Here is a 13,602-nt window from a genome sequence, read left to right as displayed (position 1 = left end):
GAATTGCTTCAATTGACTTTCAATGTGTGATAAATTCGTGGTAAGTAAATACAGTTTGACGAATTTGAATAAAGTCAAAATATTTACTCTTTTCAAAAACAATCATTTGCGAGTTAGCTTTAAGTTGTTCTGAGTTGAAATTTCAATATAAATTATACATTTCAACAATTTCCAAGCTCCAAAAATTGATTTATTTATTATATGCCCTTTTGTGATGTTCGTTCATATTTCATATTCATGAAATGGCGGACATTTCTCAAAAAAGGCTATGTGAGGAACTTTTTGGAACTTCGAGTCCATAGAACGCTATTTGAGACCCAATTTGTATCTTTTATTCTGAATGATGCGATTGACATGTCACAAAAAAGGCTATTTGAGGAACAGAAGGCTATTTTAGGCTTAATTTGTAACTTTTATACTGTGTGGATGCGATTGACATGTCACAAAAAACGCTTTTTGAGAAACTTCTTGAAACTTGAGGTTCACAGAAGGCTATTTGAGGAACTTCTTGGAACTTGAAGTTCACAGAAGCCTATTTGAGACCTATTTTGTAACTTTTATACTGTGTGTGTGCAATTGACATGTCACAAAAAAGGCTATTTGAGGAACTTTTTGGAACTTCAAGTCCATAGAAGGCAATTTGAGGAACCTTTCATGCTATCATTTGAGAAAATTCGGTACCAATTCCCTTTGGAACCTTTGTTCAGCGAAATTTGAACTTTGGAGGCACGAGTTTAAGTAGATATGAGACTTTTGGTTTCTTGGGTGGACTATTTTTGATTTATTTTCTAGTGTTGCGGTTTTCGAATAACGCAAACGCAAACGCTCTTGTTTCTCAATCGATTTCTACAAAATTTATAGTTTTGAAAAGCTAATAACGTGAATCAAATATGTTTGTCCAAATGTTTTATAAAAACACATACTTCGGAAAAAAGGCTGTTAATCAGTTATTAAGTGCATGATTTTTTTTCCTTAGTGCATAAGAAAGCTGAAGCAGCTATAAGTTGCACATATGGAGCTTTTTTATATATTTTTTTTAAATAATGGCCAGAAAAAGTGTTAAAAGTTGTGTAAAACTCGTACTTGTCAATCAATCAACCGCCAAAGCTGTTGCTGTTACAGTAGAAAAATTTCAAAAAGTGAATTGGAAAGTTGACGTAATTTGTCACATTTAGGCAAATTTAGATTTTTGAAATACGAAATACTAAATTTATGACGACTTTTCAAAGGTATCTGTTTTACGAACTTTTTATCAATCTGGATTTTCTGAGACAACTCCTCAGCTTTGCACTGGATTTTGAGTATGTTAACGTAAGGTTTAGACAATAAAACTATATGCAAAAGAAATAAAACTTCATTCCGATTTTAGTGATCTAACTGCATGGCCGGTGCAATGCTTGACAAAAATATGATATGGATATTCAATGGATAAGATACTTTACTAGATGTTTTAATCAATCCTTCAATTGAAAATTAAGAAAAGAAATGTAAATTTAGATGAATAATAAATAACAAACATTATCATTTTTCTAACAACTTTTAATCATGGTTAATTTTTTATCCTGATGTAACATTTATTTCGTAATTCTGTTTTTTCTAAAATTTGATGTCATGTTTTGTGTATTCCATTTCTATGCCTTTATTGTGATATCCTATGCTTTATTCGAAATTTTGTTTCACATTCTTTTTCTGTTGTTTCGGAAATATTGCTTATTTCAAAACTAGACTGCTTAGAATTTATTTTTAGTTCATATTATGGAACATCATTTTGAATGATTTTTCAATGGCTTACCGAAAATAGCATTGATTCATTCTGGATATCTTGAAAACTTTGATATATTTAATCAGTACAATTTATTATGTTTTGAGTTAGTGAGTTAGTGATCATAAGTAAGAAAGTGGTATAAGTAATCATTTTCCTAATTTATTTATACTTTTGGCAATTCCGAAACCTCCCCCCCCCCGCCTGGGTGGTTCCTTCGTGCGGGCCTGCTTACAATCATTCTATACCTAATGTATATGGAACGTATAGCAAAACAGCTTAAGAATATAGCTACAAAATTGATTGCTGGGAAACTGCCAATATAACAAAATTTTTAACTAAAAAATGCATTTTTTACTCATGTTTCTTTCATGAATTTACCAATATCCACAATACTGTCCGAGATATTTGAATCCCAGTACAAGTTCTTTTTTTCCAAAACTTCATATTTGGAGCATAACTCAAGAACTTGTCTACTCAGATTTTTTCAAATTTTATTTTCGGATTCAGCGCCCGATTTCACATTGAAAATGATCTTTAGTTTACATATTTCAAAAACGCTGTAAACTAGTAGTGTTATTTATAGATTTTGTTTTGCTCCAAGCGCAAGATTTTTTTTTGTTTATTTGGAGTAATGATTTCTCGGCTAAAACGAAGTGTTTATCATTTAAATACCGTAAAATAGGGTAAACATTATTTATTTTTATTTTATTTACATAGTATATCGTCTCACGACATAACTTGACGAACATAGTTCCTATAATTCACTCGGGGGGGTAAACAATGACTGTTATCGGACTATTTTCGTGATATTTTGTCAAATTCAGACCTTCAGGCTTTTAATGGTGTATTTTTACTCAATGAAAAGAAATAGAAATATACAGTAGAAATCCGTTTATCTGCGCCACCATTTTCATACAAAATCGTTGTTAACTAAACCTATTTAAGCTTTAGTTTTCCTGTTGCAGATATTGTTTGTTTCTCCAAGCCACAATTATCTATTTTTCATCACCTTAAATTATATTCTAAAAATGATAATGGTGATGTCTTCCTCTTAGGGTCCAAAACTATTGAAGAAATTTAAGATTTTTTCCTCTATTTCCAGCGGAGGCAAAATGCGAATACACTCTGGGATGAACTTAACAGTGATTTTTTATTTCTTTTACATTATTTTCCACGTTCATAGATGATCCTAGGAAACTGTTATATGAGTGTCCCGGTTAACCCCAATGATAAGTGTATCAAAGAACGTTAATGAGTCGACATTAAGAACAGTTTTTATCAAACGTCTTTCTTATTTGCCAAAGTCGTGTTAAAAGTATTCTCCACCTTAAACCAAACTTTCAGACATGGAACATCACTATTTGCAGTGTTTCCAAACAATACTTTTCATGCTATAAAATATGTTGTAATTCACAATTAAAAAAAAATTTTTTAGCATGTATAATGTTAAATGTAGGGGAGAGTGGGGTATCGTGGGCCATGGGGAAACGTGGGCCACTTTTAATATCTCAGATGTGTGTTGAGATAAAAATCTCAAACCAACTGACATCGTCGTCGCTTTGCGTGAGCATGTATTCCTATATGTTGTTGACTGAAATATGCATCATATGCTTCTTTTATTTATCAAGTTAAAAAAAGGTAGAAAAATTTCCTAACATAATTAAAAATACACCCGCTAATTTCATCGATAGGGAACCTAAAGTGCATAACAAAAATATGCTCATACGCTTATGATCTTAGTTTTGTCATGATCTTTCACGTGGAAAAGGAATTTTTGATGAAACATCAATAAGTCACACAAGCGCAACCAATTTGCAAATCATAGCTTGTGGGGAATCGTGGGCCACACATCTTGAGTCACCTTTATTTTTATGTTTTTATACACATTCAGATCTTAAAATACGTTTTATCTATCTGCAAAGTTTTCTTATGCCAAATGAAGAGTTACGAAAAATATTTTGTCCATCCTACATAAGAAATTTTGCCAAAACGTTCGCGAGCCAGGTTTTGGAATCTATGCGATCATATACAGCTCTCTTTTTTATTTCATCATCTGAAATTGCTTTTAAATAACGAAATGAATTAGGAAATCACAATTTTGGGTCAACTCTTAAGCTTTGCATGTTATTTGGTCAATTTGGATTTGGTGGCCCACGATTCCCCACCATTTTTCAAAATTCAAAAAATATTGCTTTTTTTCAAACAGTCAGAATTTGGGGAAAATAACTTATAAAAATTTTAAAAAAATACCTTATGATACCTTGAAAATGTAGAAAACCAAACCATTTTTTATTTTCATTTTATCTTTTATAATAAAGAAGTTATGGACCAACGAAAAAAAGTGGCCCATGATTCCCCACTCTCCCATACTTTTATATGCTTTCTCACGGAGAATCAAGGAACTTTTTGGTTCTTAAACGAAATAGAAATTATTTGTAAGTTGTATGATATTTCTTCCTCCAAGTTCATATTCACCCCATTTTGCGGTAGGGGAGAGTGGGATAACGTGTGCCATTGGGAAACGTGGACCACTCAAAATATCTTAGCTGTGTGTTAAGATTCAAATCTCTACCCAATTGTCATCGTCGTCGCTTTGCGTAACCATGTATTTCTATATGTTGTTAACTTATGAACGCATCGTATGATTTTTTTTTTAATTTAACTAGCTAAAAAAATTACTTATATAACTAAACAAGCACCAACAAGCAGATTCCATCGTTGGAAAATTTATAGTTCATAATACAAAACTATGCTTATATGCTTATTATCTTTGTTTGGTCTTGCTCTTTCACATGAAAATGGAATTTTTCATAAATAAACAATAAGTCACTCAAACCCAATCAATTTGCAAATCATCTCTTATGTGGAATCATTCGCCACATAATATGGGGTATCTTGACCACATTTATTTTGGTGTTTTTATACACATTCATAACGTAAAATACATCTACCCTTTTTGAAAAGTATTCTTACGCCAAATGAAGAGTTTTCAAAAATATTCTGACAATTTTATTCAATGCGATATAGACGAATATAAATCTTAAATGAGGATTTTTTCCAAAACGTTCGCGAGCCGGTTTATCAAACTATTCGATCACATACACATTATTTGGTCAATCTATATTTGGTGGCCCCCGATTCCTACCATTTTTCAAAATCCAAAAAACTATAGCTTTTTAAAAACAGTCAGAACTAGTCGGGTAAAGAAATTAATTAAAAAATTAAAAAAAAATGCCTCATGATACGTTGAAATGTAGATAACCATTCCATTTATTTATTTCATTTTCATATTATTTCAATCAAGACACGATACGCAGTTTTGATAACTCGAATACGAGTGGCGGTAAGCCTTTTCGGATGTGAAAGTTTACCTCGAAATCAATCTATTGTTCAAGGAACAATTAAATGTTGGCGTGTCGAATTTCACTCCAGCGCTTCAGTGCCTAATCAATTAAGCCGAGGATCGAACTAAGCCTGAATGAAATATTCAGAATCAATTTTCAATGCATTCCGGAGAAACGAAAAAAGTTCACTAGCTAGCTGATCCAAAAGCATCCCCACACAATAAGCTAACTGCTAACCGGTCCCTCGTTTGCTCTAATGACGGAAAGCGATTGTTTCGCACCGCATAATTTATTCAGCGATCTGCTATCAGGAAGTTCTCCACAAATCCATTATTGCTTATAAATATCTTATGAATGCTTTCTTCTCTAGCTGTTTGTTAACTCCGGACGCAAGGCCAGCATCCGGGTTTCGGGGCTGCCATTCGACCAGGAACCGATCTTCCTGTCATGAGAGCTTCGTGGGGAGGGCAAACGGCAAGGTCAGAGACCCGACCTTAAGCTGAATATCGACGTGAAAGTGAATCAATTATGCACATCAGAGAGCTATTTGCTTTTATTTTCCACAGTTTTCTCCAACGACGAGCCTGTTCCAGAATAAACGAACATACCTACTAGAAGCTACACGCAGACGCTCTGGGACCGAATAGGGCCTCCTCGATGATCACCCGGAGCTCCACCGGTTTGTGGTCGGTGTCAAATTTGGTAGAATGAGTTGGGTGAGAAGGCGTCCGTCGGGTCACGTGTGAATGTATAATCAGGGTAATGTTGTGTAGGAGTATGGTTCAACTAATTCATATTTAATTATCCGAACAAGTTGTTTTCGGCTTGGTGTCTGCTTTTGGGGATATTGCTGTTGTTTCTTCTTCTTTCACTTCTTTCAGTCAGACTAACCCAGATTTTTGGACTGAGGTCACGGTTTTTGGGAGCTTGGCATTTCCTATCATATGTTCGAGCTTGGCTGTGAACGTCTGCAGTATGTCGGTATATAGGTATTATGAAAATCCAATGAAGACCTTTCCCCCCCAACTACATTGAAACCTTCATTATTTGAATAGACCTAATCGGTGCGGGTTGAAGTCCCTTGCTGATGATGAGCCACATGGTGACAGTAAAGTGCTATGCTAATAAAAGCCGTAATCACTGCTCAACATGAATGATTGATGTTGCATAAATGGGTGCTGTTGTTTTCGATTTGTATTTATTTTTATGGAATTAGCATACTCATTTGCGTTGCGTAAAATATGAAGGGCAACCGCAATTACATCATTTGATGCAGGTTCAACTGTTTTTTGCAATCAAGTTAATCATCAAACCCCACTTCCTATTTGAAAAACATCAGTAACCAAAGCAGAATGTGTTAAAGATAAAAAAAAGACAACCCTGCTGTCTACTTTGCTTGTTGAACAATGAGTTTATATTTACTGAGATGTTAATCAATTCGTTAGGAAACAGCTTTTAAAGCATTTCTCTTAGCTGGGATACGGTAATTTGAGTAGAATTTTCTTTGTCAACTTATAGGGCAAAGCATTAGAAACACGATTTCTCGGAATGGGCAAATTGTTTTAAATTAAAAATCATTCAATGTTTCGTGTTTAATATTAGCTGCTAGTTAGTTTCAAATAAATAATGCTAACAACGCTAAGAAATGATCCTATTTACTGTATAACCCATAAAAAATGCAAAAATGTTACTTTAATTTACATTTAACCTTCATTTGTCAATTGACGTAAACAATGCAGTAGTAAAGTGAACGCTATATCGGATAGACATACACAAAGGAGATATTGGCTAGTTTGCTTCACGCCCAAAAATCTCTTAAGCAAATTGCGGCGGCTGTTGCATTAGACTGAATCGATTTGGGTGATTTTTGAATTTCTCAAACCCTGAGGTCTCAAAAATTTTGTTTTGGTTCAAAACTAATCCATAATGTTTTGCAGAATTTTTAAGTTACGTTTACATGAGTAAATTTGAACTTTCAGGTTTGTATGGGAAAAATGGATATTTTGAACTGTAAAATCATTACCACTTTTGATTCTTCTGGTGAACCTGCTAATAGTTTTTGTGACAGAAAAGTTATTACCTGTTCAATAGGGGCATGTCTTTTGGCATTGATAAACAATAAATTCAATTAACACCCCTGCTGGGTACCTAGCAAGGTATTGCATAACTAAATTTCATGCAATACTATTGCATAACTAAATTTCATGCAATACTTCGCGGGGCACAAGCAGTGGTATAGTGATAAAATAAGTCAAGAAGAAAGTAAAGCGAAATTCAGTAAAATTAATCCGGAGGCTGGCTAAAGCGGGCCATAGACTACACAAATCCCGATCAGGAGGGAAAAACAAAATTATATCAAAATGAGATATTTTGATACTTATTTTTTTTCTATCTAAATAAGTTATAATTCAGTACTCGTAGGATCTTAAAATATCTCAAATTATATCAAAAAATCTATACGATCATAGCTAAATTATATCAGTTTTTGATATGCTCCTATCAAGATTATATCTCGTTCAGATAGCATAGTTTGATATTGGACAGAACAAATTATATCAAAATTATAACTTATCAAGATATAAGTGCTTCGAGAAAATTTACTAGTGGAAGGTCAATAAACCACATTATTTGATAAAACCATGTCCCATTCTTGGTTTCCCAAAAATTTGATTCAATTTAATGAATCGATTGAGCGAATCTCGTTAATGTAAGGTTTGAGCCGTTGACTTCGATGTCCGTGTTTTAGAAAAAGTTGTACGTATATCAAAATAAAATATAATCATTTTATTTTATGACAATCCGAAAAAAATCTTGATCATTGAATATGAGCTCAACCCCATTCAAGTTTGTCAATCAGAATAAGATATAATTCAGATTGGAGAAACTTAAAATCGAAAATTTTGAGTACTTAATTATAACTGAATCAGATGTAAATATCTTGGTGAGATACGTTTGAGTTATTATTTAAATATGCTCTCCTGATCGGGATGGCTTGTGCCAATTCGATGATTCCACGACGATTGTTTGATTCTATGCTCGTGCCACACACGACACAAACATATTTCACGCGAACACAAACAATTGCTGGCGAAAACAGCAACAGTAACAGAAAAAAACCATCTCCACCCCGGCTGGGGCTGAGTAAATGCCTTGGATTTTGTACAAGCAGCACCATACACCATGCCACAGAGGGTGGTTTGTACAAAATATTTCGATCCGTACCGATTTTACTCAAACGATTTGCGCGATCATTCAAGCAGTGCTATACACGATGCAAAACGTGTTCACAGCGACAAAATCTCATCGAATTTCATCGTATTTGTACAAATGTTGTGTAGTCTGTGGCCCGCTCAGATCCCTGCAACGTTACACGATTTGTCTATGTATCGTGTGACCAACATCTTTTGAATATGTGCTCGTGAATCTCGTTTTTAAGTTTTTTTTCCTCAGATTTAAGCTTTTTTGCCTTGGGAGCATAGGAGACGAAAGTTTAAATCTGAGGAAAAAAGCTTAAATCTGTCAAAACGAGGGAAAAAAAAGGGGAAATCTGAAAGATGTGCTCCATACGGTTTGAAAAGCGTTGCCGCCGCATGGGCCCGCTAAAGGAAACGAATATCTCGAACTCTTTCATGCAACCATTCATCAAAAATGACTTCGTATTCGTTTTCACCACCCGAAGGTGTTCCATCATCCACGCCGAAAAACGAGCATGAATCGAATTTCGCCCTCACCTATGTTGGTGTGCGTGAAATCGCCAGTGTCAACAGAAAATATCAAGCTGTCAAAAATCCATTACAGCTGGTATTTAATTTCGAATATTGAAATCAAAATTACTTTAGTTGATCATTGTCTCGTAAATAATGATGAAAATTTTAGCTTGAATCCATGTTGAAATTTTTTTTATGAATATTATTTATGTTGCATTGCGAAGATTTTAGATTTCTTTTATCAGAGAGGCTTGCTTGGCCCTGATAATAACTGCAATACCGGCTGATTCTGGGCGGTCTATGTTTGCTGTTGCTGGACTGGAATCTGCAGTCTCGAACTATTTTTTTTTTTTTTTTGAAAGGCAACGGGTTGGAATCCGGGACTTGGCGCATACCGAGCATCGTCACCCTGAAGCACAGTTCTTTCACGATTTTCATGCACTTGAGGGCTTCAACGCTCGAAGCAGCTTAACGCTTCTTGCTGCGCGAGACCAACTTATGGGACCCGATCGAACATAGAGAACTCTTCGGTTTGGACGATTCCGCCAGGTCTTCGGGTTGGACTTTTTGCACTCAGATATGCTGCTTTTCTTCGGCATCGCCTGGAACCGTATTGCAGGGTGGCCAGCGAACCGGGAAAACCGGGAAAACCGGGAAAAACCGGGAATTTAAAATTAGACCGGGAAAACCGGGAAAAAACCGGGAATTTCAAATTAAAACCGGGAAAATTTTTATGGATTACAAAATTCTATGAAATCCTAAAATACATTCATTTAATCATGACTGAACTTTCTCTCAGAAAATTTACTATCTATAGTCGTTTATTCCAGGATTGTTAACCATTTGGGAGGAGCATGAAAATGTCGGGATTTTATATTAATGAATAAAATGCCGGGAAAAGTCGAAAATATTTGAAAAATCGAGATGTCTCGACCACAAACTTAGCTTATTTTTTTGCTCAAGCATATTGTGCACTGCGGTGAACATAAAAATGTTTTTAAATTAAATAAACGTTTCACAACTGTGAAGTTTTAATACGTTAAGTCTTGGTAGTTAACTTTTATAGCGTTAATTAATTAAAGATTTTTACCAATGTGCACTTTCTTTGCAAATATCTGGAAAAAATAGAACTTAAAAGCTGAATGAAGGAATATAAAAATTCAAAAATGAATTCATATGTTGAAATCAGACAGTCTTCAATTGAATCCACATCTCAAAAACTAATATTTAAGCTTATCATCTATCTTATAATTGGAATTATACACTAGTCCAGAATTGATAAAATTCGAATCGGCATCATGAGCTCATTTTTTTTTCTCAGAAAAACACGTTATTCTGAAACGAAACTTGGAAAAATTAGCAGAAATCTATCAAACACATTTACACCGGGGGAGTTATTTTGAAGAGTCCGTCTAAAATATCGGATTAATTGATTTTTATTATTTTGTAAATTATTATGATTATTTAAATTTAATTTTAATAGAACGTTAAACGAGAGATATGAATTCAGTTATTCAGCCATTAAGTCTTACCTCGATCGACAAATTTACTGAAAAGCTATTTTTACAAAAATCTAATGATCAATGGTAGTTTTTAATAGATTGAACAATGAGAATTTTTTTACGTGACTTTACTTTTTTTCAGCTCTTTTCAATTTAGTTTTCAGTACCTCAAAAATAAAAAATAATCATAACCAAAGTTCAAATTTTCATTTGATTGGTGAATCATTAAAAAAAATCCAATGTTTTGTTTGGGTCGGAAAGCTGTCAAAAACGTAAGTTCAAAAATCAAAATGCTAGAAAACGACATGATCTCAAAGAACTTAGTTTATTTGGTTGCGAAAATATTTTCTTTTAATATTTAGCTCAATTTTAACTTTTGAAAATCGGGAATTGTCCCTTGCGGGAAAAATGCCAGAAAAAAAGATGCCACCATTTTATTCGGTTTATAGATAAACGCACAGAAGACAGAAGATGTAACAAGAGAACAATTTTTTGTGTGATTCTTGTTTACATTACATAAAAAATCGAATAAATACATGCATTTTTTAGATAAGACATATAATCTAGAACTCAGCGCATTCTAATAAAAATGTTATAGGTATCCAATTGATTCAATAGTATTCAATATGAGATCCGGAATAAAATATCAATAGCTTTAAGAATAAGGTTCATCTAAATCTGTTTTAAGAGCTTTAGAAGAAAAAAAAATTATCAGAATGTCAGTCAGTAGATTTCAATAGAAAAATTTTGATTTTCAACTTGAAATTTTAAAAGTATTATATGACATCATATCAAAACTATGATTTATCTATGCGAAAAAATAATATAGCAGTCTCTCTTATAAAAAACGAAGATGGTGTGAAATACTGAAAAGAAAGTAACAATTTTCGGTTGAGGTTCGGACAACTAGATTTTTTTCTTACCGTATTACGATCACCATAATTCGAATAACTTTTGAATTTCAAGATAGAACTAAGTCCTCTCACACTTTTACATTCAACTTGCATAAACATATCTTCAGTTTTGGTCAAATAGACATATTTATTCGCGCATTTTAAAACGAGGGAAACCATAAAATTTCTTTCGGGAAAACCGGGAAAAACCGGGAATTTGAAAATGGAAACTCGCTGGCCACCCTGGTATTGCAGCAAGCCTTCTGGGCACATTTCTTTTTGGGAGGTGACTCTTGGTAGCTTTCCGGCTGTCTCCAGTTGCTTGAGGGCCGAGATTCGCTTGTTTGCTTTGGAACGTGCTATCCTGGTAAAATTCTCCGCCTCCGCTGGAAACGGCTCTGGTATTGAATCCGGAACAAGTTTCCTTCCTTCGGGATAAATATAGGAAAAAAAAACAATGTGGAAATAGCTCGAACGCAATTTTTGTGGAAATAAACCAGACAAGCTGATTTTGTTTACATCGGGAAGCACGTCCTGTCAAAATTCGTGATAGTATTGGTGAGAGCAAGCAATACCGAATATTTTCAGAGTGTTTCACCGTCCCATTATGGTGCACTACCAGTGCACCACTTATCGTGAAAACGAGCATGATAACAGCAAAAAATGCAAACGAATGCTCTATTAAATTCATTATCAAAAGCAAGAACAAAGCGACATTTGATAACAGAACGATTTAACACGTTCGTCGTCATGGGACCCATAATTCTTGTGACTGGTGTATTTCCTGGGGGGCCCCGTCACATCAAAAACGTGTGACGCTCTCTTGCTCAGATTAGCCACTTTGTTTCGCCACGCGTTCTAAATCTTATAGTTCTCTCATTTTACTTTCGCGCTCCGAGAATTTCTTTGGGCCTGGCAAGTAAAACTACCAAAATGCGTTTGGCGACGAACGTGTAAAAGCAATGCGACTTGGGCGCTCGAAGCGATTTCTATCTAAATTGAAGAAGCAGCAGCTGATCGTCGTGTTCTCAGACGAGAAATTATTTTCGTTTGATCCAGTGTCCAATTCACGTACGGATCGGGGCATTTCATCCTTAAAGGCTAAAGGTGGTTCAGAAAATGTAAATTCCAAGTTTACTACCAGGCATCCCACCGGAGTCATGGTTTTTGAAGCGGTTGCTTCGAATGGATTGAAGATGCCTCTTGTTACATAAAAGCAGACGTAAAAGTTAAAACTGAAGTCTACGTGGTCATTTTGAAGAATCAGATGCTTACGTGGATTCGGGCAAACTTCGGTGAACCCGAGAATGTTGTTTTCCAACAAGATAGAACCCATACCTCAATAGGACCCAAAACAAGCTGGAGCATAATCTGAGGTTTTAGCCAAAGAATCTTTGGCCTCAGAGCAGTCCGGATTCGAACTCCTTCGACTCTTTAATATGGGCGTATGTTAAAACCTGAGAATCCTCTCATCCGAGTGTTGTTTCTCTGAAGGTTTTCATCTCTGAGGCCTGGACTTTTCAATGTCATAGGCTTATATATCGAAGGTCTGCTCCTGATTCAGGTCTCGCCTGAAGAGGTTAATTGAGAGCAAAAGTGGACACATCGAATTATTGTATCTTAAGTTTATGCATAAAAAAGTTTTTAAATCATTTCAATTTCAAGAAAACTGTTTTTGAACCTTGATGACAGTTTTTCACATTTTTATGAGCCATACTGTATACTGCTCTCGATATAATTCTTTCGCATTGGAAGATGAAGATTTGCTCCTAAGTAAACCCAATTAGTGATACTAATTTCTGTTCCATTTCTCTCCTTTTTCTTCTTTCCCCCGAAACAGTTCCCATCACAATGGTGAGCGGCGTCCTCGGCAAGCAGGCGAGTCTGCCGTGCGACATCCGGCCACTGGAGCGGGATGACGCGGTTTACATGGTGCTGTGGTTCAAGGAGGAGGACAACGAACCACTCTACAACTTCGATATCCGAGGCCGCCAGGTGGCACAGGCACGTCTTTTCTCGTCCGAGAAATACTTTGGCAAGCGGGCGTTCTTCCGGGCCACATCCCATCCGGCCCAGCTGCTGGTCGACGAACTCAAGCTGTCCGACGAGGGCGTCTACCGGTGCAGGGTGGACTTTCGCAACTCGCCCACTCGGAATGTTAAAATTAACTTCACAGTCGTAGGTGAGTTGTTGTTGTTTAGATATTGGAAAGAAAGAAAAAGTTTCAGAGCAAAGTTTACAACCGATGTCGATTCGAGGAACTGTGCGGGGGATAATCGGTTCTTTCCGACTGTTCCTATGGCCAGTAAAAGTTTAACTTTTTGCAACAGGAAGGTCCATCTAGGACCACGCATTCGGTTGGGGAGTGCGACAGGTGTGCTTAGAGTTTTT

The 13,602-nt window shown here is 35.4% G+C and overlaps 1 protein-coding gene across 1 annotated transcript in view; it reads left to right on the top strand.

Annotated features, from left to right (window-relative positions):
* The window catches only part of LOC129739534 (titin), a 513,907-nt gene that overhangs the window by 307,859 nt on the left and 192,446 nt on the right, over positions 1 to 13,602 (top strand). The window contains exon 4 of the mRNA XM_055731016.1: positions 13,052 to 13,393. Within this exon, the coding sequence (XP_055586991.1) occupies positions 13,052 to 13,393 (342 nt within the window). The remainder of the gene's footprint in view (positions 1 to 13,051; positions 13,394 to 13,602) is intronic.

This window comes from Uranotaenia lowii, chromosome 1, assembly GCF_029784155.1.
Source record: "Uranotaenia lowii strain MFRU-FL chromosome 1, ASM2978415v1, whole genome shotgun sequence".
In the NCBI taxonomy this organism is placed as follows: domain Eukaryota; kingdom Metazoa; phylum Arthropoda; class Insecta; order Diptera; family Culicidae; genus Uranotaenia; species Uranotaenia lowii.
Note: the sequence above shows the minus strand (reverse complement) of the source record. Positions and strands in the feature narration are given on the sequence as shown.